Here is a 23,662-nt window from a genome sequence, read left to right on the forward strand (position 1 = left end):
GCTTTAAAAAAACGCCGACCAAAGTAGAAGAAAAACCTTTATTTTCTCAAACAATCTCCCACACAGAAGCAGAAATACGCAGTTCATGAACAGCGCGCGCTAGAGTTCAGTCTTTCAGCGTTTCTTCTATCAGTGGCGATGCTATCTGCTTGCTTCACCTCCGCACGGTTGGTGGTGGCCCCCGTTTTAGCTGCCGTAGGTTGTTGGCAAGCTCTGATCAATTTCTAATGAAAACATCAGCAAAACAAAACAAAAAAAAAGCCGGAAAGCAAAATACACCACCAGCAGCTATCGATGGTTTCGTGGAAAAAAAGTTATGAAAAGCGAAGCAGTAACATCTTTCGTTAATAATTTCCGGCACCTTCATCAATAATTTGGTGCGATGCGGTAAATGTTTCTTTTTTTGTTTTGCTTTAAACAGTCTACATGCGCAACGTCAAGCGGAAGAGGGAAAAAATGACGAAATCCGTAGGGTGTATGATACACAACGAAATCAAATTCTCATCAAGTGCTATTTTGAACAATGCTTATAACGCTGTGCATGACGTCAGCAGGAAGGTTTGGTTTGTATTAAGCGACGGAACTTTAATAGACTTCCAGGTAAGATACCTGTCAAAGTTTTTGACACAACCTGCTCATCTGGCGAATCGGAGCTTGAAACAAATGACGGGAGAGGGCGCCACCAGCAAGGCGATAAAAAGGGCTGCATTCCGAGGATCGCGCCCTATTCCTGTTGCAATCGAGAAAAGACGAGTAATAAATTTTGAACGTCGATTACAAACGAGGCTGTTAAAAATCTACTGATAAAATCCGAATTTGCAACAATACCATATTAAAGCAACATCATATCATAACATATTTTTTCTATACATGGCTAGCTACAATCCTGAACCTGATTTTTATCTGTAATTAAAGACATTAATTTTCCAATAAACCAATAAGCTTCATACTGTGTGACAACCGGTTCCAATAATGACCAAGTTAGAACTTTATAAGTGGTTAATAACAATAAAATAAACCATAAGAACTCACATTCACACACACACACTAGGGAGGAAAAACAATATCGCTCAGCACCCAATATACTCATCCACAAGAGGGAGCCACTAGGACAATCTCAGCTGGTTTTGAAAGAAAGCCAATTTCCACTCAGTGCAAGCACATCAAAGAAACGAATAGCAACAGCAAAAAAAAACTAAGTACCTCAACTTTGTAATCTATTTTCTTTCTCTGTTTGGGATGCATCGCATCCTTTTTGCGAGTGGCAACTCATTACAAAACTTAATCTACGTTCCAAGACGTATCTTTGGCTTCCGTTGGTAATCGTGTTTTTTTTCTCACTTTTGTTGTTATTTTTCTTCACCGTGCCCCACAAGTGCCCTGTACGCTTTGCCTGTGCTGGCACTTCGGTACCATTTGATGTTGATTAGCTTTTTTTGCTTGCTCCCGTACAAGATGGCAACAGCAGCAAGCTGGTGTGTGGGTGTATGGGTGATGCAAGTCAATTTTCTTGACAGTCTTGCTGCGTTAATGACATCCATGCTATCCTGACTCTGATATCCTGACGCAAGAAAATCCCGACAACCGCTAGAGTGTGGCGAGACGATGCAACGAAGTGTCTTGAACGTATTATTTTGAGCGGAGTTAGAGTTGCTCTTAAAAGGAACACATGACATGCTTGGTTTTTTGTAATGCACTCCTCCGTTCGGGGAGTTCATAGCTTTATGAACCGAGTTCTTCATATCATGGAGTTATAATGTCTGTGCCCTAATGTCGTAGCATCATAACAAGTTTGTACCTCCACGCAAATGTTTACAGTTCCGAGTGATTTACTTAAACCATAAAGCGAATCTACTCGCAAGCTAATTTTAAATTCTCTTTAAAGTTTGCAAAAGCTCCCACACATCAAAGACAAATCTCGTAAGTGAAGGTAAACAACTTACAGTTAGATGTGTGATGAGTCCTTCCTGGACTCACGTTATTCCCATCCGAGCAGGCGGAGCAGTTGCGAGCAGTACACACCGCTCAAGGTTAAGATTAAATCCCCACGCCTCGCTAGTTCCGAGACGTCGTTCCGGGGTATATCCTACGTAAAAAAGAAAACGCTCCCTACGGGATACGGCACACCGATAAATGTCGACTCAGGGCTGACGGGTTTGGTTTGAACCTCTTCGCCGGAATATCGGAAAGGAACCACTTCTGGGAAAGCTAACATTACAGCGAAGATAACGACGATTATGACCGCCGGCGTCGCCGGGGTGCCCCCGTGGAGAGCGTTGGGCAAAACCATAAATCTTCCCCATAATCGATCAGATCTCACTTAATCGATGGTTTCGATGTTCGTACCGGGTGATACGAGCTGGGCTTGGGAGGATGCTTGGGCGAAAAAGAAAAACGTACCGGAGGCGTTTGTTTAAGCAAGTTGCTCGACAAGCAAAAGGCGGAATGATTTGTGGCTGGCAGAAAGTTTCCACTCGCTTACCGTGCTGGCCGCCCGTAATCCGTCAACTTATTTCAATTTTCTCCTCTCGGTTCGGATCGATCGGACACACCGTGTGCAGAATAATGCATGACGATGCCTAGTTAAGCATTCTAGGTATTGTGGAGATATGCAGAAAGAAGAATTTAATATCGGTCGCTATAGCGAGTGGAGAGTGTGTTGCGCCCTTACTGTTTGGTTGATAATATTAAATTTTCAAACTATTTTTCAAGTTTTTCGCTTCGCAAAAGACTACCTGGGCAATAACATCCAATGAAGCATTATGAAAGCGAAACTATACAACTGACGTCGCATAGAAAGCACCATAAAGTAATCGTGAATTTGTCCCGAGCTATGAGAAGTTACGCTTAAGCATCCGGTGCCCTAGAAACTGCCAAATTTCCCAAGAAAATGGTTCGCATCTCAAGATTCATATCAAAAAAGCTACCCTTCTTTTCTTTTTTTTCATGGTAAGCTCTCCATTTTCTTCTAGCCTTCAAGAACGCAGTGCAGGAACGTTTGCGAAACTGTTGCCGGGTTGTCGCAGCGGAACGTTTCACGATGCTGTTTCCGGTGCTGCTCGTAATAGAGAGGTACCCGAATACTTGGAACTTCGAGTCCAGGACGAGTTAGTTCGCCGAAAATGGAACGAATATTAAACCACCTCGACCTCATCATCCTGCTCCGTGGTAACCGTCAACAGCCTCAATAGCATGGTGTGACTAAGCGACAGGACGGCTCTGCAGTTAGCAAACGCTTTTCCAGAGCCTGCTTTTTCTCCTTCTGTGAAGCAGCACCGCTACCAAAGGAACAGTCTAGGCGAACGTATTCGGTACCGTAGGCTTGCAATGAACAGCGGACCGAATAGAAGAAAAAAAAAACAGGAAATGCATAGTTATTGTGCTACTAGCACGGAGAAATCCTCGCCAGTACGAGCAGCTCTGCATTCCTTCCAAAATGGAAGTAATAGCTCGTTTTTTGAATGCCCCCAAAAAAATACCGAAAAAGCACAGACAAGTTGCTTTCGTACCGTACGCCACAGAGAAAGATGCAATGCAAACGTTCGACGGTCACGGACTGCCGCGTATCTACTGGGAAACTATCCAGCAGCAGTAGTAGTGGTAGTAGTAGTAGTAGCTAGCACACAAAAAAAAAACACGGGGCGTTCAGATTATTAATGTTTTACTAGAAATTCCTTCGTTTTTTCGTCGTTTGGCCATGTTGCAGCACTGCACCTCGGGGGTACGGGGTGGCGAAGCAAATTTGCGTGCCTGGCTGGCTGGCTGCTCGACCGCCAGCAGCCAGTGTATTTCATCGTAGATCATAATATTTTTGCGAGTTGAACAACAGTGGCTTTACTAGCTACGCCATCTTCATCATCATCGTCATTGGTTTGGAGAGCAGCAGCAGGAATATTAGGACCAATTTATCTTGCTTGCACTTGAAAGGATGTATTAATTTAGTCCAACGCAAAGGAACTGCTTTTGCAACCGAATGGTAACGTTGTGATTTCACCGAGACAGTTTCATTTCGGTTGGTGTGCAAAAACAGTGCAGCAGCTTGCTTAATTAAATTAATTATGTAAGAAATATTTGCGCACTATCGTAAACAACTTCATAAAATGTGGTTATATAAAATTATTGTTTGCAATCAATTTAAACCAATCTTACCTGAAACAGCTTTTTTCTCCTCCGACCCCGACTCGTGACGATCGATTCTGGAAGGAATAGATTAGCAAAACAGAAGCCGAGGTTATTATTAGCTGGTAAAATTGCTAATCTAAGCGAACTGATGTAAGCGTCCGTTCAAAGGGATATTGAAATTCGTTATCAACCGTTGTGTAATGAAGTAGAAAACATTATCACGATCCTGCCTACCGGAACCTTTCGATTGAACACTATTCCAGTTAATTTCCCACCGGAAATGAGAAAACAAGGCTGCGCTCGGATAAGATATGACGGGTTGTTACATTGTTGGTGCTTGGTTGCATGTTTACACAGAGTTTTTTTTCTGAGGAAAACAAGGGCTAGTTTTGAACTCCTGAGTTTGTGAGAATTAAAAAGGAATATCCATAGTTATATGTCGATTTTTTCCATTTTTATCAAATTCAGAACTCAGAAATCAGAAATCAAATCAGAACTCAAACATTTCCAAACATATCTGTAATATCCGGTTAGTTGAGATAGATTTCAATAGAATCCATATTAATTTTCACAAAATCCAGAACATAAAATACCGTCCACATTCATCCACAACTTGAAAAGAAAACTCAGAAATGATTCCAATTTCCACTCGTACACTTAAACCCCAGTTTTAATGAATTAATCTGATTACCTTGCAATCAAATTCGTTGTAGTTTCAAGCTTTACAAGGGGTTTTCCGATGATATGATGAACCTTTTAACCATTTTATGAGTTTTTGAGAAGTTGAATTTAGATTATATAGAGCAAGACGACGAAAACTGTCGAATATTTTAGTTGAAGAAACTATGTCCTATGGGGAAACTTATTTTTAACTAAAACCAGAAGATGAGAAACAATTTCAGATCTTCGTCGAGACTTTCCAGTTCATCTTGAAATAAGGAATCATTTGTAACAAAAACCCTGTCTCTAGCTCATATAGAGAGAAATATGCGAGAATAGATAAAGTTCTAACGGGATACCTGCATTATTTACGTAAAACTATGGGTTTGAAGACAACATTTTGCTAAAGTTACTACTCTTCTTGGTCAAGATTCATTGGCTAGAAAGAACACGAAGGAAAATGTATGAAAAATCACCCAATCTACGAGTCTGACTCGGGAAGAAAAGGATGTCTTTTGCTTGCGGTTTGTGAACCGGAAGAGATGCAATGAAACGTATACAACCAACCCTGCGCAAGGATGGGTGAGAAAGTCCTATATTTCTCGACCAACAACATACAAAGAAGTCAATTAATGGATTAAAACACCCAATATGTGTGCGCATAAAGTAGAGCCAAAGGAAAATCTAAAGAGAAAAGCACATAATTGTGTGAATTTTAGTCCTTTTATTGGGTTTCTGAAGAAAACCAGAAAAAAGACCAGGCGCCTCCATCAGAATGAAAGCTCTACAGGTACTTTTTTTTAGAAAACAAAATATGCTATTAAAACTACAAAACGAGTATAATAAAATACTTTTCGTAAAAGTTCCTTGATTCATGGAACATATTCCAGTATATTTATTCCTCTTTGGTGTCTGAAAACAAATTAAGGAAGACTAGGCGTCTCCATCGAGTAGAAAGCTTTGCAGAGAGCATTATCCCACACAATCTCATGCAATTCATAATCCGAATACTTTTTAATCAAAACAATATTTGGCGTAACAGCCTCATTATCCAGCTTTTCTGTAAAGTCATAATAATTTTAGATTTACGGAGGTTACTTAATAAAAGTACGAAAGACTAGGCGCCTCCATCAAGAAGAACCCGCTTTTACGCATATTAATTTAGAGCGAAATCCAGTTTATCTTGAAATAAGGAATCATTTGTAACAAAAACCCTGTCTCTAGCTCATATGGAGAGTAATATGCGAGAATAGATAAAGTTCTAATGGGATACCTGCATTATTTACGTTAAACTATGGGTTTGTAGACAACATCGTGCTAAAGTTACTACTCCACACTGTCAAGAGCAAAATTTAATTTGAAATGCGCTAGAAACCCTTTATTGCAGTTTCATTGTGTTTAATTGTTATACTTCTACTCACCAAAACTTACTCTCGGCGGTGCCGTATAGTCCTCGTCGAACTCCAGCTCCGTTTTCACGAGATTTTCAATATTCAGCTGGCACTCCTGAAAGTAGTACAAACAAGCAGCAGTGGGGTGAAAAAAAAAATGGAAAGACCGATTGCAAAGTTAGCACAAATTCAGAATTTTTCCAGCGTCATGCGGATGCGGAGTTTTGCTACCTACACCTACCTCCATGTTTTTGAAATCCCACTTGCTGATGGACTTGCTTTTGCACAGCCGTATCCGGTCCCAGCATTTGCACTTCCGATTGACAATCTCGCAGCCGGGTTCGATCAGTACGGTTTCCGGACAGTCGTCCACGCCTCCCGGCCGGTCCCCATCGAGGCTCGTTGGCGGTACGTCTGCAGTGTGAGAGAAAAAAGCACGATTTCGCATGGAAATTCATTAAAAAGGGAAACAAACAAACAACACCCGGGCACACCAACTGACCGGTGGGAAAATTGTTGCCACTAGGAAGTGAAGAATATTCCAAGTAAAATAGGAGTAAAGCAAAAATGCACTCGCACACGTTTGTTTTGTTATTTTGCAGCGACACCCTTGGTACACTTAGCGCATCAGGCTCGCCGTCGCTCGGGAAGGGCAAACCGATTTAATTGAGGCCCCGGAGGAGTTTTGCTTCGCACCCGTGCACAAACGAGGAGCGGTTGTGCGAGAGTTTCCTTTTGAATAAAAGTGAAGTTATACCTTTTTCTTTTGGTTTGTTTCAATTCTTTTTTGTTTCCTGCTTTCATCATTCCTCCCGTGCGAATAGTTTCGAACAGCGCATCTTTTAGCTCTTAGTTGCGGCCACCACCTCAGAGGTGGGGGACGAATTGGAAACGAAAACCGAAAGCCAAACGAATAAATTCCCCCAGCGCCGTGCAGAGTTAGTATTGAGGGCGGAAGTTTTGCAAAAGTAAGATTCTTTGGAAAATGACATCCTTTTATTTGTGACGCTGGTGCCGCCGCCGCACCGGGGGTTTTCTAATGAAAGGAAATGTTTCGGAAGCACTGGCATCGTACCAGTGGTGGCCGTGAAATAGAATGCATTTCGATTTTGGTATGCAAGAATGTGCTCAAGTTTATGCAAATCAGTTTCAGCCGGTGAGTTTTCGTTCGGTGCGCGCTTCATTCGATTCCGATGGCGGGCGGCAAACAAATTAGAGATGGATTGGAAAAGTTCGCAAAGATGTGTCTATGCTCTTTTAAAACAACAATCTTTTTATCTTTTGTTTCTCCACTTTTTTTTATTTTATAGTTGCGGTAGTAAAACAAAATCTTCATTTATTTATGTTTGTTTTTAAACACTGACCCAGCAAAATGTCGTGGGCCACCAGTTTGAAAGATAAATCGACTTTCCGGCCGGTTATTGATCGCTGACAATCAAGATAAATCAATTCAAATAAAGCGAACCACCAGTCCGTTGCTTCCGTTGTTTGCGTTCCTGCTATCGGGGGCTTGATTTCGGTAGTGTGATTGCTGACGAAACCTACCGATGACGATATGAGGAAGCAAATATTTGCCGGCTTTGCTCCGTTTGCAAAATAAAAACACACAGCCAAAGCTCATTGTGTCTTCATTCCGTACAGATGAACCATCAATTTATCAACAATTTGAAGCGGAGCGGGGCTGAGACTGTTTGGGAAGGATCACCCTTAAAAATATAGCTCGGAAAAATCTGCCCCCATCTAAAGGCTGGCGAATGCAATAAGGCGAAACAATCGCAAACCATACCGAGGGCAAATAAAGGAAGGATCACGCGTTCAAAAGCTCAAATGCTACAGTTACCAAAACCAGACGCTCAAAGATTGTCCTCGCAAAAACACAGGAATGTTTGAGAAGGTTTGTTGTGAGTGTTTATCGTACGGACTCACTTCCGGCCTGCAGAAGTGCCTTGTTTGTTTGCTACACAGAAAATAAAACATTAGTTCAAATACTGATCCACAATTGATCTTTTCTTAAGAAATTGTTTCAACCGTACCGTTTCCCCCATTCTATATTTGTTTGTTTTATAGTCCGCCGCTTATGAGTCTCATGATGTGTTTTTGAGCCTTCTTTTGCTTTCAGCACGCATACCGAAACGCAATCAAAATCAATTTTACTCGGTGCCGATTGCAGATATAAAGGCCAGCCATTGTGAGACACGTATCACCAATCAACAAATTTACCAGTCACGTTTTTCCTGGAACTCTGGAACACCGTTATTCGTTTTTATAAGCTTTACGGAAAAAAAAGAATTGAAAAGACACACGCACCGAGCAAACAATCCTGCCCGGGGAAATGGCACCCTTTTTTGTTCAGCCAAATGGTAAGAAAGGAAGGTAATCCGCTACAAAATTTGGTATGCGGAAAATTGATGTAGCACGAGCAGACTTTCTTGATTCGGTTCCGTGTTCGAATGCCCGACCGATTATTTGCCAGCGTCCTGAGGTTTCTGGCTTAAAACGGTTTCGATCTAATGCAAATTTATAGTCCCTTTTTTCACTTCACTCCATTTGCTGTTCCTCTTCTTCGTGCAACATACACACACACACTCGGTTTATTGCGATGAGCCTAGTTTGAGACTGCCTTTCATCTGTCGAGAGAGAGACAACACTCTTGCGTTTTCTAACCCGTTCAACCAGAAGGTCTATCTAAGACCGTTTCCAGCGACGATCCCACCATTATGTTACCCTTTCTTTACCCAATTTGGGGCAAACGAGCGGTTAGGATGAAGCATGCAAGGTAACAGCCTTTGGCTAGAAAAAATACGAAGGAAAATGTATGTAAACGATGATGAAAAATCACCCAATCTACGAGTCTGATTCGGGAAGTAAAGGATGTCTTTTGCTTGGGATTTGTGAACCGGAAGAGATGCAATGAGACGTATACAACCAACCCTGCCCAAGGATGGGTGAGAAAGTCCTATATTTATCAAACAACAATATACATAGAAGCCAATTAATGGATTGAACCACCCAATATGTGTGAATTTTAGTCCCTTTATTGGGTTTCTAAAGAAAACCAGAAAAAAGACCAGGCGCCTCCATCAGAATGAAAGCTCTACAGGTACATTTTTTTTTATTAATTTGCTATTAAAACTACAAAACGAGTATAATAAAATACTTTTCGTAAAAGTTCCTTGATTCATGGTAGATGCATAAATAGAACATAATCCAGTATATTTGTTCCTTTTTCGTATTTGAAAAAAAAAACTAAACAAGGCTAGGCGTCTCCATCGAGAAGAAAGCTTTGCAGAGAGCTTTATCCCACACAATCTCATGCGATTCATAATCCTAATACTTTATAATCAAAACAATATTTGGCGTAACAGCCTCATAATCCAGCTTTTCTGTAAAGTTATGATAAATTTAGAACCATACACAGAGGTTACTTAAATAAAGTACGAACGACTAGGCGCCTCCATCAAGAAAAACCCATTTTTGACGCATATTAATTTAGAACGAAATCCTACCAGAAAAAAAGTTAAAAACGTTCATGTTGTTTTCGAAACAGCAAGAAAATCAAGCTTGAAATTATTTAAATATTTTCAACCGTATCTACCATAAGGTTTATTTCACAAAATTAAAACCGTACCGACCTATTACGCCAATGTGGATTCCCTGGACCGGACTGGAAACGCATGAGATTATCCGAAACGACAACATGGATAGGAAGGGTTGGTGAAATTGAATTGGTTTTTATGTCCTCGCCCGAGGCGAAATTGTGTTTTGGCTACATTTTAGAAGCAACATGAGGTTTTTGTGGATACGGATCGGGTTAGGTTATTTTATCATCCCACAACATCCCCCACCATATCGGTATCTTTTGAAAGCCCTTAAAAAGCACAATCTGATTCAATCTTGATTACAAGCTAACTCAATCTCGGCAAGAGTTCTCGTTCTGCTTTGTAGCTCTCAAATTATACGTTCTGTCCCGTTCTGCAAATCACCTTTTGATGAGCATTGTGCCAGCGCGTTGTGCTATTGAATGAAAACCCCAAAACAATCGTATGAATATTTTACGCAAATAGTACATAATTTTAAAAGCTTTTGCTGGGTATCGGTTTTAAAATGAATATTTAAAAAAAAAACAATATCCTCAAACAACAAATGCTTCCGGTATTGTGTTTCATCTTTATTTTGACAGCAGGAAATTCATCTGCAACGTAGAGAGCAGTTACATGTCACAATTTACATATACATCCCTGTGATGATTACATTTTCATCGTCAAATTCTTTCTGCAGGTACTTTGGTCTTCTCGCACCACAAAATGTCCCCTCACCAACATATCAAGGGGGACAGCATTTTCGAGCGATTCACATTCGAAATCAAATCAAACCCACTCTCGACCATCCTCTTTTCTAGCCGGGACACACACGGGGTATACGTGAAACTGTTTTTGATCAATCCGATTGGATGGTGAGCATGAACATTTAATAAGGTCGCAACAAGAGTGTGCCTACAGCTTGGCGGGATCCGGTACCGAAAAACGCACAAATTGGGTTTCATCCGAAACACATATTACAAATTGCGCCTTGTGGTTGCAAATATGGCCACTCGAAATCGAAACCTGTTCGATCGTGGGGTGCTCTATGGGCATGGGTGACAACGGGTGGACTTGATTTCATTTTATGGAAATTCCATTATCGTGGAATCGTGCACCGGAGGTCATCGGTGGACCAATCATGGGCTTTAATATTCTTAATTGATTAGTGCTTTCGGGTTGGGTTGCTTGTTTTGCCACACGCCAAAAATCGCATCGCATTGTAATCGATTATTAATGTGGGTAAAATAAATAAGTTACGCTCATGTTTCTTTCCAAATTGTGCAAATTGTAATTAATTTTTTTAAATTAAATAATTGAGATTAATACAGCAAAACAAATTAGATAAAATCGATACATTGTGGTACGAAATGAACAGTCGATATCATATTATTGACTATATAAAAACAAGTCCAATAATACTGGCCAAAACAGTGACCTTCATGCGAGGAAAGGACTACAACACGAGACACCATTCACGTGTTGCTGTGAGGTTTATTATTAAGTAATTTCGAAATGTGTCACCAGCTATCGATTCAACGACCCGTTTACTGGCGAAATGTGGTCACACGTGTCATGCCCGACACTCTCCAATCGTTCGCCCAAAATCCTCTCCAAATATAAGAAGTCAAAGAAAAAAACGTAATCATAGGCGTGTAATCATAAAACATTGTAATCCCCGCAGAATCCAGCGTGGGCATTGTTTCGCCGTTACGACCATGCCCAGCTCTGCGCCTGGGTCGTAACGAAGTCAATTTGTTGCCCCGTTTAAGGGATCACATTCCAAATCGATTCCACACCTTTTGTGTCTTACCGAAGAACGTAAGAAAAGCAGGTGAGTGAAGGAAAATTGAATGAGTGAGCATCTTTTTTTTTGTTCCACCCATCCGGATGCTACACCAAAAAAACAAAAGCGTCCGAAACGGATGACCAGCGAACGGATCGCACAAGGAGCGATTGTGAACGACTCAGCATTCGTCTCGCGAATTCGATTTCCTCGCAGCAAACAGCTACGTGTGGATGGAATAAATTTATTCCGGAATCTAATAAATGCTACGAACGCTTCCGAGAATATCCGTGAAAAACATGCGCCTCTGCCATTCTCCCGGCGAAGGTGTGTGGTTCGGTTTTTCGAGCGAAGCGATTACAATCGTCCCTCATGTCAACGGGCGTATCGTGCGGCATCATGATAGCACCGAGCAGTCAAAAGAGTAAATAAAAGTACAGCAACATTGCGTTTCTTTAGCTAATGTTTTCTACCACGGTTGGCTTGGTGGAGACTTTCCATCGAGCCTGGTCTAGCTTTCGATCAACTTCGAATGGGCGTCGTGTGTTAGAATTTCGTGGAACCGAATTTTCCAGCTCTGAGACTGATTTTTCACTCGAATGCAAGCATGTGCGCAGAATGTTAATGAAAACTCTTGGTTTTTCGGACGAGGTGTGACATTTGCGAGCAACTTGTCGTTAAATTTAAAGCATTTAAAGCACCCACGAAGCGGAAAATGAATACTCGAGCTATAAGCTGAAACTACCAAACATGATACGGTTAAGATATTTTAAGTTCTGTTGCAAACATTTTGTGGAATTAAAAAATGTTTCTCTGGCAATTCTTAGACCCATTTTTTATTAAACAAAAGATCCTTACTGCAAAATAAAAATTCAAAAGAGGAATAAAAATGCCTGTTCGGTATATTGTACGGCTTATAATTATTCATGAACGAATCTTATTTTAAAAAAATATAAAAAATAACATTTCATAATGTCATACCTACATCCACCGTACCAACGAATCATGAAGGGAACATTTTCTTTCTAATCTGAATATTCAACCGAACCAACTGTGTGTGTTTTTCCACACGGCATGCATGATAAAAACCGTTACCTATCCTTGACAAATTCCATCTGCACTGCTTTTTCTACCGAAATAGATTATTTATATTGATTCCAAAGACAAAGTGAAACCCCTTCAGTTAATTATGGTACTAATTTTATGCTTTTTAAATCCCTTACCGTTTTGTGTGCTCTTCATTCGATGTTGCTACATGCTCGTGTCATGAGGCCCACACTGAAACATTGTGGCGTTGCACCCTCTTTTTTCTGTTTTGCATTTGAAAAGTAATCTACAGCACGTACCTTCAAAAGCAGCGAACACACACCAGTCAAAGCAAAAGCTGGCTGCTGTTTTCGCTTTTTTCGTCAGATCTTCACCACTCAGCTTCAAAAAAAAAAACACATCACCAAAAACTGATCACCCACGTGGGGGAGCAGATGCTGCCCGTGCCAGAACCCTTTTCTAACTTTTTGAAGCTTGTGTCGGGACAACGTTTCTTGCATATTCTTTTTTTTTTTTTTGCTCGTCTCTTTGTCCATTTGCTTTCCCGCTGTTTTTATGCAAACAACAAATGTCTGGCTCAGTTTTTGTGCGCTCATCATTTTTCCGGCTTACTTCATATTTTTGTTAAGTAAGCTGATTAAGGGAAAATTGAAAATGTATTCAGTCATTTTGTGTGTGTCTGCCTGTGAGAGACAGTGTACATTTACCTTATGTATGATGCTGTACGATTCGTTTGCTTTTTGGAAAACCAAATTTTTGAAAAGCTTTCTTATAGTGTACACATTTGGAAAATGTTGTATTGATTGAGTTCATTAAAAAAAAAACAGTTCCTCACAAATAAAACAGCTCGTTACAAAAAAAAGGAACTACCAAGGAGCAAATGAAACAACAATCTAACAAACCGATACCATCCCAAGTGGAATAACGTTCGAAACAATTTGCAGCAAATCTTCATCCCTTCTAACCGTCTAACCTCTCTCTCTCAGAACCATCGATTCCTTCCCGCCAAACAAATGCTGTCTCTAGAAATGGATGAACAATTTTCTCGCTGCAGATTTTTTTCTCCTCCCCAACAACCTTCGCCCGAATCGCCCAAAGGTGTTTCATCAGTGCCATCGCATCGGCGGTGCAAGACCACAGAAATCCAATTTCCCAACCCCGATTCAACTAACCGTACCTGTCCACTTTGCATCCAGTTTGAAAAGTGGCTGAATTTTCTCAGACAATTTTCCCCTCCCAAACCACCAAACTCCGGACCGAGCGCCTCCGTCTGCTGTCTGCACATTCGGTGTGTGTGTTTTATTTTTTCTTCTGCCCAATCCTTGGAGAATGAAAAGCGAAACTGATATCCTCTTCCGGTCTGTACATGCTCTGTGGTACGTACCGATGGTTCACTGCTACCCATTCGTAAATAAGCTTGCAAGCAGCAGGAACATATTCCGGCACCGGCAGATAGATTGAGTGGAACAAATTCTGTTTTGCCGTTATTGGGGCACGATCGATACCACCATTTCACATGCAGTGGGGTTTTTTTTTTGCTTATTTCGATCACCTGGCCCCCGATACAAAACGAATGAAGATTCCACCCAAAACCCCCTGATAAAGCTCAGTCAAATACATCCAATTTATGAACGAGAGCTGGTGATGAAGCATTGGTGCCGGTAGCGGACAATACTCCTGCGATGCGAATCGTACCACACACCATCATCTCGATGTTCTAAACTATCGGTAAAAATGCGGCTTTGTATGCGAAACGGGGGCCAGTTGGATGGCCAGACTGCTCGGAATAAATTCCTTCCGCACACGCTCTCAGGTGGACTGCAATGAGTGGCTTTTTCTGCTGTCATGAGTGGCTAAAAGCAAACGAAAAAAAAAACGGAATTACAATGCCAGCAAATAATAGCACGACGAACGTAACTTCCCGCTGGCCGCAGCATGGACAGCATTGCTCTTGAAGGCTGTGGGAAACCGCAGGAAACAGATAAAATGGGTTAATCTATCCTGAAAGACAGAGGTGGTCACCTTTTCCCTCGCGCTCTCTCTCTCTCTCTATCTGTTTCTCAAAAAACCAGGTCCCCCCGTTATAGTTACAATCCAATTTCCCATTGGACAGTACCGGGAAAAGTTGTCGTCCGGTTGCGAGGGCCGGTTCCCTCTGGACAGCTACACAAGCTACCAGCTCCAGAACCTGGTGGTTTGTGATAAATAAAAGCTTTTACACCCGGAAGGGGAACAAACCAGTGGTAGTAACTGCACACAACAAGAAAAAGCAGGCACCGAACAATAGTTTACTCAATGCGCTGTATCTCTTGCAACCTTATGGCACATTTGGGAGCGGACCAGTGCAGCAAAAAATTGGAAAAGTCAAACAAAAAACAGCGCACCACCATTGGGGTGTAAACTGAGAGGATAATTTGCAACACAGACTCCATACCTTCCGGTTGGTTACGTTTTACCCACTTCCGGAAGCTTCTAAAATTTATGTGCAATTTTTGTTTTTTAATAACCCAACTATTTTACGGTTTCTAACCGTTTTTGCCCCCTCTAGCCGCACATGGAGAGAGGGAGAGAGCGAGACAAAAAAAGATGGCGGCAGTTCTTGTGATTTGCTTACATTCCATTAGTCCATTCCCCTGCAGCAAACGACATGATGGGAGAGAAACAGTGGTGTTAATGACCGTCGAGAAAGCTTCTTACGAAGGGAAGAAGATATGGCCCAGGGTGCCATGAAGGTAATGCACGTGCACCACCGAAGTCTTTCAACTCTTCTTCTGCAGACACACACAAAAGGAAGGAAGGTAAGGCCGTGCCGAGAGCTGCAGGTACATTAGCTCGGGATAATATGTAATGTGAGCTTAATGTGTGGTGACATGCATTGTCGTATTGCATGGTAAGTAATTACAAGACGGGCCAGGTCATTATCACCAGCATAATGTCCTAGGGGTTGTCGTTAGATTTTGCAATAGATGTGTGTCTTATTATCTAGCGGTGAGAGAGATCCAATTTCCGCGTCAATCTTGCTTAAATACTCAGACTTAGCTCGGCTTCACGATGACAATTTCGATCCATCTTTAAACAACCGTCAATCTTCAGCGGTCATAGTGATTACGAACAAATGACCTCCCGTGGTGTGGACTCTTCAGTATCCACCCTAAATAACTGATGATTAATAAACTTCTTTCCCGTAGCGGCGATCTGTTCCCGGTTGCGCTGTCTCCTCCTAATCTCCAACCGGTATCATGCGCCACACTGGACAGCGCGGGACACCAAGACACCCGCGGGTTGAAGTTTCCATGTCCAGCCGTCGGACGTTCCGGACCGGACGGGGAATTACTTTGGAACAGATTTAATTTCATTTTAATTAAATCTCCTCTCAACAGAACCATCCACCGGACCACCAGCGTTACGGTGAGAGCGTTACGTTCGTCGCCGACCACGTCGCCCACGTTTCCATTGATGGTTCTTGGAGCCCGGTACTGTTCCGGTGTGGCGGCACGGTGCCACCCACTGCCGGGTGGGTCCTGTCGTTCTGTCGGAACGACAAAACTTCCCCGTAGCCATGTGCACCGGAACCGCTTCCCGGCGGCAAGAGCTAATATTTACTCGCTTATGTTTGTGCTTGTCTGTTTTGCGTGCTTTTTGCAATTTTTTTTCTCTGTTCCGTTCCGTTCCTTTGCTTCATCTCTATCCAATCTTTTCCATAAACACACAGTTATGGGTGGGTTTTTTTTTTTTGGACCAGCAAATTTTCTAGCTGGTAGAAGTATGGTTCAAAAATGTTTTCCCATGGGTGTTTCCATTCCCATGTTTTTCGCGCTTAGAAACAGGGTCGTGTCCATCATGTTGCACGTCGATATGGTGTAATGTAGTGTAGAAATTGGAAGATAGTAGAAATGGATCACTGTTGCAGCATAAGTAGAATTAGTTTTAAGCTTTTATTTCAAGCTTCTTTCTGTAGAAAATCATTAATCTTTATAATATAAATTGTAAAATGCAGTAACAGATAACTATTATCCGGAGACCTAGCAATCCAACCGTTGATAATCTATTTGAAAAATTTCCAAGGTCTAGAAATGATATAACATGCGTTTGAAGTATTCTTTTTTTTAGATTCCAATACATACATTCTCAAAATAAACAAATCAAAATTCAGTTCATAAAACTTAGATATGGAGAAAAGATTGTAGAAAGTCGTGTATTGACTCCATTGAACGATTTAATTGTTTTTGGTTTACTTTGATCAGTTTCTCACACATTTTACACTCAAACGCATTCTACTCTTGTTCAACTGTTTTTTTTTCAAACGACTGCACTTTGTTGTTTAAATCTGTGTACTTGGTATTTGTATTAAATTAAGTCTGATATTCCTATCAAGTGTTGCAGTACATATTAATCTATACATAACTGTTGTGTTCTTTTTTGAAGCAAATCTTTTCAAATCTTTTTATAAACAGAAATATAGAAATTATTGACATTATTTTGTAGTATTGCTACTTTTATACTTATCGAATGTACATCATTAATAGTTATTATTTAATAATTATTATTTTTATTTTAAATTCAAAATATGTTGAATACTGTGGTGACTCTTATATTGAGAATATCTATCCAATAAACGAATATTATATTGATTTATTATTAAAGTTAACCTCTTGAGGTTATTGTGCCAATAATGAAGAAGAAGAAGAAGAAGAAAAAGAAGAAGAAGAGTGAAATTTAGCCCGCCGCATATAAGAGTGGTAACTATTCTCCAGTTCACAGCACTTTGCCAATTGTTGCATACCACCATGCTTTTAGATAATTAAAATATGCACATTTAATTACACTAATTGACAAACAACACACATACATTCGTTTACCCATCATCTCTAAATAAGCACACACACAAAAAACTTAATTATTATCCTCCGTAATGTAATACCCGGAACAGAAAAATGGCAAACGTTATTGCAAAAACCACCAAATCCATTAATTTCGTGCGTTCATCATCGTTAAAAGCGTTCAATTTAAAACGCTCGACACGCATTTCGCAACCACATCGTCAATCGATAAGTTTATGAAGTGTAAATTGACATCGAACCACTTTGTATCGATGTAATCACTAATCGTTATCCCAAATGTATGGCCTTTTTGGTTGTTGCTGTTGTTGTGTGCAACAATTTAATCGACTCTCAGCCCAACAACGCGGCATTCGTGCGGCGTTCGGATCAATTTATGAAGTTGACCTCCCGATCGGCGGTTGACAAATTGAATGCCCTCGTTACGGCCCCCCACTTTTCTATGTTTGGCCCATGTTGTGAAACGATGAGATCCACCCGATCCAGCACATAATTATGAGGCCCGTCCCTCAAAAAACCATTTACAAAACCCGGGGTACACCTTCCGCGATAATGGCCATTGGTAAGGTTGGTGCGTATGACCGCAAGCGCTACTTACCCATACAGACGCCGGAACCACCGACCGGTGGCTTGGAAACGCAGCTAAGTGGTGGTTCACACGTCCCGGAAAATCCGCCCGGTCCACCGCACGCCTCGCCGAGTGTTCGTGCACACACCTTGCAGCACCTGTGGCGAATAAAACCGAGAGGATGGTAGCGTAAATCAGCGGAGGAAAAATTGAAAAAATAGAAGGTTAACAATGATACAAAAGAGAACGGTGGGAAGAGTGCCGCACCGGAGAGGAAGTTTGCCGTAGTCAGGAAACAGTTGTACAATAATTCACCGAACGCATAGCTGCGGGGATAGCAAACGGGACCAGCAAATGTACATGTCGAGTGTGCTGTTGATTGTGCTCGTAGGGATATAAAATTTAACAATTTCCATCACTCCAAAACATGCCGGTAGTGGTGTTACTGATTTTTGCCTGTTTTCTTCTCATTTCACTTAGCAAAAATCCCTTCCCTACGGCTGTGTCACAAACACACAGCAGCAGACGGTGAAATAACTATAGCAATCATTTTCCGCTACCCGGCGGGCATACACCGGGATATTACCGTTCGTGACTTTTTACCATTGCGGGTTTTACGAGCACCGATTCTGGTTTGACGGAAAAGTGCTTACACAAAACCACATGTGTGACGGTTGGTTTGAATGTAGTGTGGGTGAGAAAGGGGAGTAACTAGGACCTTCGATCAACCCGATGAAATGAGTGGAAAACTATTACCACACCTTCCCATAACCACCAGGCGTCTCCATGGTTAATTGGGCTTGTTCATCGCACATTGGACGTTCGTTGAAATAAAACGGTCAAAAATCTACCAAAAATGCCAAACATGTTAATTTATTCTTTAGGAATAAATTGGATACAATTCTAGACATTAACCCACTATCTTATCGGGTGTACTAATAATATAAAAGGAAGATAAAATTTAGATGCGTTAGACTTGGTGAAATCGTAAACCGCAATTATTTAAAATGGAATTTCTTAATTGCTTTGCTTAGTAAATATAGGAACTAAGGTTTGATTACGGTTTGACAAATATTTGACATGAAAAGTATCTCGGAGGTTGTGTTTGGACGCAGCAAAATTGAGCCGTATGACAAAAAAATAAATAAAGGTTATAGTAAAATAGTATAACTATTATTTAATTCTAATATTATTTCCTATCCTAGCACTACCTTAAAGAGGCAATTGGTATAAACTACTCTTTGGTGTTTAAATATTTGTGGTCATGAGAACACTAGCATGAAAAGTAGTTTAGTAGAATAAAAAGCTGAAATTTATATAAATTAAACAGAGAAAGAGAAAGATAGGAGCTCCTATCCAATAAATGTTGACGCATTTTGATTTTTTGGGAGATTTCCATGAAGACTTTCTTATCATCTGTTCCAGTAACAAGTTCAATACAGTTACTAAGTTTGGTAGTTGGTTATCTAGACAGCATAATGTTTGAAAAAGCATTATCTAGCACCTTTCAAAAGTTTTTTTTTGCGTATAAAAATGTTTTAAACCCTTTTATTTATATAATTTATCTTATTTTTATTTCCTTAATTTCACTCTCCCAATTCACGATTAAAGTAGTTATATAAAAATGTCCTAAAATTTTCAAAAACATAATTTTATCGGATCGCACGTTCTAATGCGCCCATTGTGCACCGGAATGATTATCTCCCTCATGAAGTCAACCAATGTTGTGAAATAAAGTATACATGTATGTGGAGACTTTTATTTTCGTTCCGCTTTTTAAATGCAATTTTCATCCTGCATTCAGCAACATCGGTGAGCTATAATTAGCAAACGGAACTGGCACGATTTAGCACATTAAATAAGCACCTACGAAAGCAAGTATGTCCCACAGAGGTCGTTAGCACAATTGAAAGAAGGTTATCATTCAAAACAGTCGACTACATATATTTAACACACCCTTCCCGTTTGTCCCTTCTTGCCTAACTGGTGGGGTTTAAGGCAACGGTACCGAAATGCAATGGTAGACAAATGACTAACAATTACCAGCTGTAGAGGATTCGTCCTATCTCAATGCGCAAACAAGCACGACCTCTGAACTTTTTGAACCTACCCATGTCCATTAAGATCCCCACCCAATCCTTCCAAAAAACGTACAAAACTTTCCCTCCAAACTTCTCCCCTCTTTTTTGGACGAATACACGAATAGTAGGAATAACGGCACACGCCGAAAAAAATAACACCCCAAAAGTTCTCCTGAGCGATAATCCTTGCGTCACACTACCACCCGGTGGTCAAGCGGTGGACTCGCAGCAGTAAAGACCAAAGTTCTGCGACTGCTGCCGTTTTCAACCGAAGCATTTTCCCAACCTTTCCCGCAGTCACATAGCTGCTTGTGTGCTACCTTTTTTTCCCACCCACTCGCCACAGCTGGGGCGAGTGGTTTATCAGCAAATAATCAGCACCTCCCTTTTCTGGTACCTTTCTGGTACCCCCAAGGAGCCACCGAAGGGAAGTGTTTTTATCCACCCGCACCGAGAGACGCCCCCAAAGGCGCCCGGGTCCGGGTACATGGAAAACTAAGAAATTCATAGTTCATCCTGATCGCTCCGGGCTGCTTTCGACCAACTTTCGGGTGGGGTTACGTTCCGTTGAATATTCATCGCTTGTCGTGATTTTTTTATTCCCCTTTTTGCTTTTATTTGCTTTTGCCCTTGCCCTTGTCCGGAACCGGGGGCTACTACATTGGGCCCAGCATTATTGACACCCACCCGAGCGAGTTCGGGGGAAAAATGGCTTAGCAAAGCGAGCAGCACACAAGGTTTTGAAGAGAGCAATAGCCGCCCACTCGAACAGCACCCGGGCGTGTATGTGTGTTTGTGTTGAAAAATGGACAAGCGCAACGAAGCAACAGCGCAGTACAAAGTGTGAAAAGGGTACTGCAGGTTGGTGCATGGTGGAAACGCTTCAGCACTATGGAAAGGGTACAATCAACTGGCAAAGTAAAACAAAAAACTTGCACAAACCTCACGTTGTCCGGCAGCACATGTGGAACGATCGTAAAAGAGATCTCGATCAAGGTGTCAAAAAGAGCAAGGATTTGCAATACACACACACACAAGAACGAAATAAAAATAGAGCAAAATAGAGAATCGAATGTGAAGCAGAAACATCAGAAACATTTGCTCACCATTTTGGTTGGGGTTCAGTTCAGAAGGGAGACGCAGAACAGAAACTACTTTACCTCTAGGTGAGAAAAAGGCTTCTACTGATCCACACAAGCCCACATACACATACACAACACACACACAGCTAAATGGACGGTACAGTTTTGTTCAGATTCGTAGCATGCAAATACGAACGAATCACGGGAATTTGCTGTCAAGAGATTTTAAGGTAACGGTAGCCACCATCGGAGTGAGGCACACCTTACCTCGAAACACCTTCTTCGTTTTTTTTCGCCCCACCCCCCCCCCCCCCCCCCCCCCCCCCCCCCGCAAGGGAGCAAAATAATATTAACACTGTAAAGTGTACCTCCACGGGGTTTTTGGAGTAGATTAGGAGAAACGAGTTTTTTACGGCTTCCCCTTTCTTTCGGAACACTTTAGGCACCAAAGCTTCTTTAGCATTAGTTTTTTCTTTAGCTCAATGGGTTTTTGGACTCGAAGAATTTTGCTTCTGTTCTGTCTGTTACGACCGAGGTCGGTTCAATTTGAAGCATGTTTTAAGTCCTTAGTCCTGCAATCCCGCTTATACTTCTCGCTTAATTAGCGTAAGAAAGTACTTTATGGGGGGTACTGACCAATTGATCAAGAGTCAAATTTTAAGCACAAAGTGCCCTACACGGAACCCAAATCAAAGCTCCACTTCAACAATGGAAGGCAAAATGGTCGCGTGATATGCCCTCCTTCACACCACGTGCTGTGACCGGTCCCTTCCCTTCTCGCACACACACTCACACTCACATCCAAAAAAGCTATATGTACTGATTTCCGAAATGGGCGCTTCGCACGAAGTGACCATAAATTAACGTTCAAGGTGAGCATTACACGGCCACTACTCAACACGGAAGTCGGCGGGAATGGATGGAGCGCAAGGAGAGTCCAACATTCCCGCACCTGCGGATTGACCTCCTCCAAACGCGAACGCAAGAACGCGGATGGGAGTGGAAGGTGCAGGCGATGGTGCGGTGTTAATTGCACTATTTGGAAGATATAAATTTGAAGCTAAAGCATGGTTTTACGATTCGATTCGTTTTCGAACGCCGGTGGGTGCACGGTGCGAGGGTTTAAGCGATAAAGCGGCTAATTTATGGCGTGTAGTTCACGTCAATATACATAAGGCTAGGCGAACCATTGCAAACGACATTTATGAGAAGCGTTGCGGGCGTAACTATTGTGACCCATTCCGAGGCTTTAGTGTGTGCGAGTGTATTTAGGCTTGGTTTATAAGAACTGTAATTATACCCACAATCATGATGATGAGTTTTCGTTTTGAGCAAAAATTTGTTTCAAACGCAGCAAATAACTCTTTGTGCTGGTGAGACGAAAACTACAAATCAACTTTAATTTAAAATATTAAAACTATACAGCTTGACTTAAAGAAAAATATGCATTCCCAAAAATGAGTGCCAAAAGATATTACGAAGTTAATCAGACAATTGCCAATGAAGATTAATCCACACTGCAGGCTCATCTTGGGAAAAAGGATTTTTTTTAATTGGAGATGACGACTAGAAGCCCTTTGGATTTACTGTCCAGCAGCAAGCTAAAGTTCACGAAATTGCAGCATGAAAGCATTGAAGTGCATGGCTCATTGAAGCACAAGAAGTGATCGTTTCAAGATCATCCCATCTGAACGATAGTAAGTTTCCACCCTGCAAGAGTGTTGCCGATTAAAAGTGTTCCTCAACATGTTTCGAAAGAAGGTATTTCTGCCGTTCGCGATCAACAATAAAGCAATCGTTTTATCTACGAAACCTTACGGAGCTTTGTAATATGGTCACATAATATCGTCCACAATTTGCCACCTTCATCCTAAAACATCACACGAGTATGTGGTCTAATGGTCTAACCTGGCCTCACCTCAATACGTAGTAGATAAACTGAGTGTTCACGCAAAATAACACCAAATTTTCTTAATGATTAAGGGATCACTTGGCACTCTACCCCTCCTATGGCTCCACACTTCGGCGGATTGTGGGAAGCAGCGGTGAAGACGGCCAAGCGACATCTATACCGACATTTAGGCAGCACCAGGCTGTCCTACGAAGGATATAGCACCATCCTTCAGCAAATGCACGACCCTTGTTGCCCACGCCAGACGACCCGAACGATTTGGCAGCACTTACCCCAGCGCATTTCCTCATCGGTACATCCATGCATTCATTCTTACTCCCGATTACACTGGATCGAAAACGTACGTACTCTCGATGAAAGCGATGAAGGAAGCATTGCACAACGGAGTATCTGCAGGAATTGCAGAAAGACAACATGAGGCATCACCGAACCAATGACATACTACCTGGCCGATAGAATCCTTACCAACAACCCGATGGCCCCTCGCACGCATCAACGGCATTCATACGAGCAAGGACCACTCACTAAACTAAACTAAAACTGAAACTAATCACGCGTCCGATCACTAAAATCTGCACGAGTAGACGCGGACCCGGC

General features: G+C 41.6%; 1 protein-coding gene across 4 annotated transcripts in view; it reads right to left on the minus strand.

Annotated features, from left to right (window-relative positions):
• Window positions 1–23,662, minus strand: part of LOC128298551 (cysteine-rich motor neuron 1 protein) — a 177,285-nt gene that overhangs the window by 150,623 nt on the left and 3,000 nt on the right. For all 4 annotated transcript variants that reach the window (XM_053034315.1, XM_053034317.1, XM_053034318.1 and 1 more), the window contains exons 2-5: window positions 18,021–18,148; window positions 6,415–6,587; window positions 6,204–6,288; window positions 4,150–4,196 (exon numbers count right to left, since the gene is read on the minus strand). In XM_053034315.1, the coding sequence (XP_052890275.1) occupies window positions 4,150–4,196; window positions 6,204–6,288; window positions 6,415–6,587; window positions 18,021–18,148 (433 nt within the window). The remainder of the gene's footprint in view (window positions 1–4,149; window positions 4,197–6,203; window positions 6,289–6,414; window positions 6,588–18,020; window positions 18,149–23,662) is intronic.

Source organism: Anopheles moucheti, chromosome 2 (assembly GCF_943734755.1).
Source record: "Anopheles moucheti chromosome 2, idAnoMoucSN_F20_07, whole genome shotgun sequence".
Classification (NCBI taxonomy): Eukaryota; Metazoa; Arthropoda; class Insecta; order Diptera; family Culicidae; genus Anopheles; species Anopheles moucheti.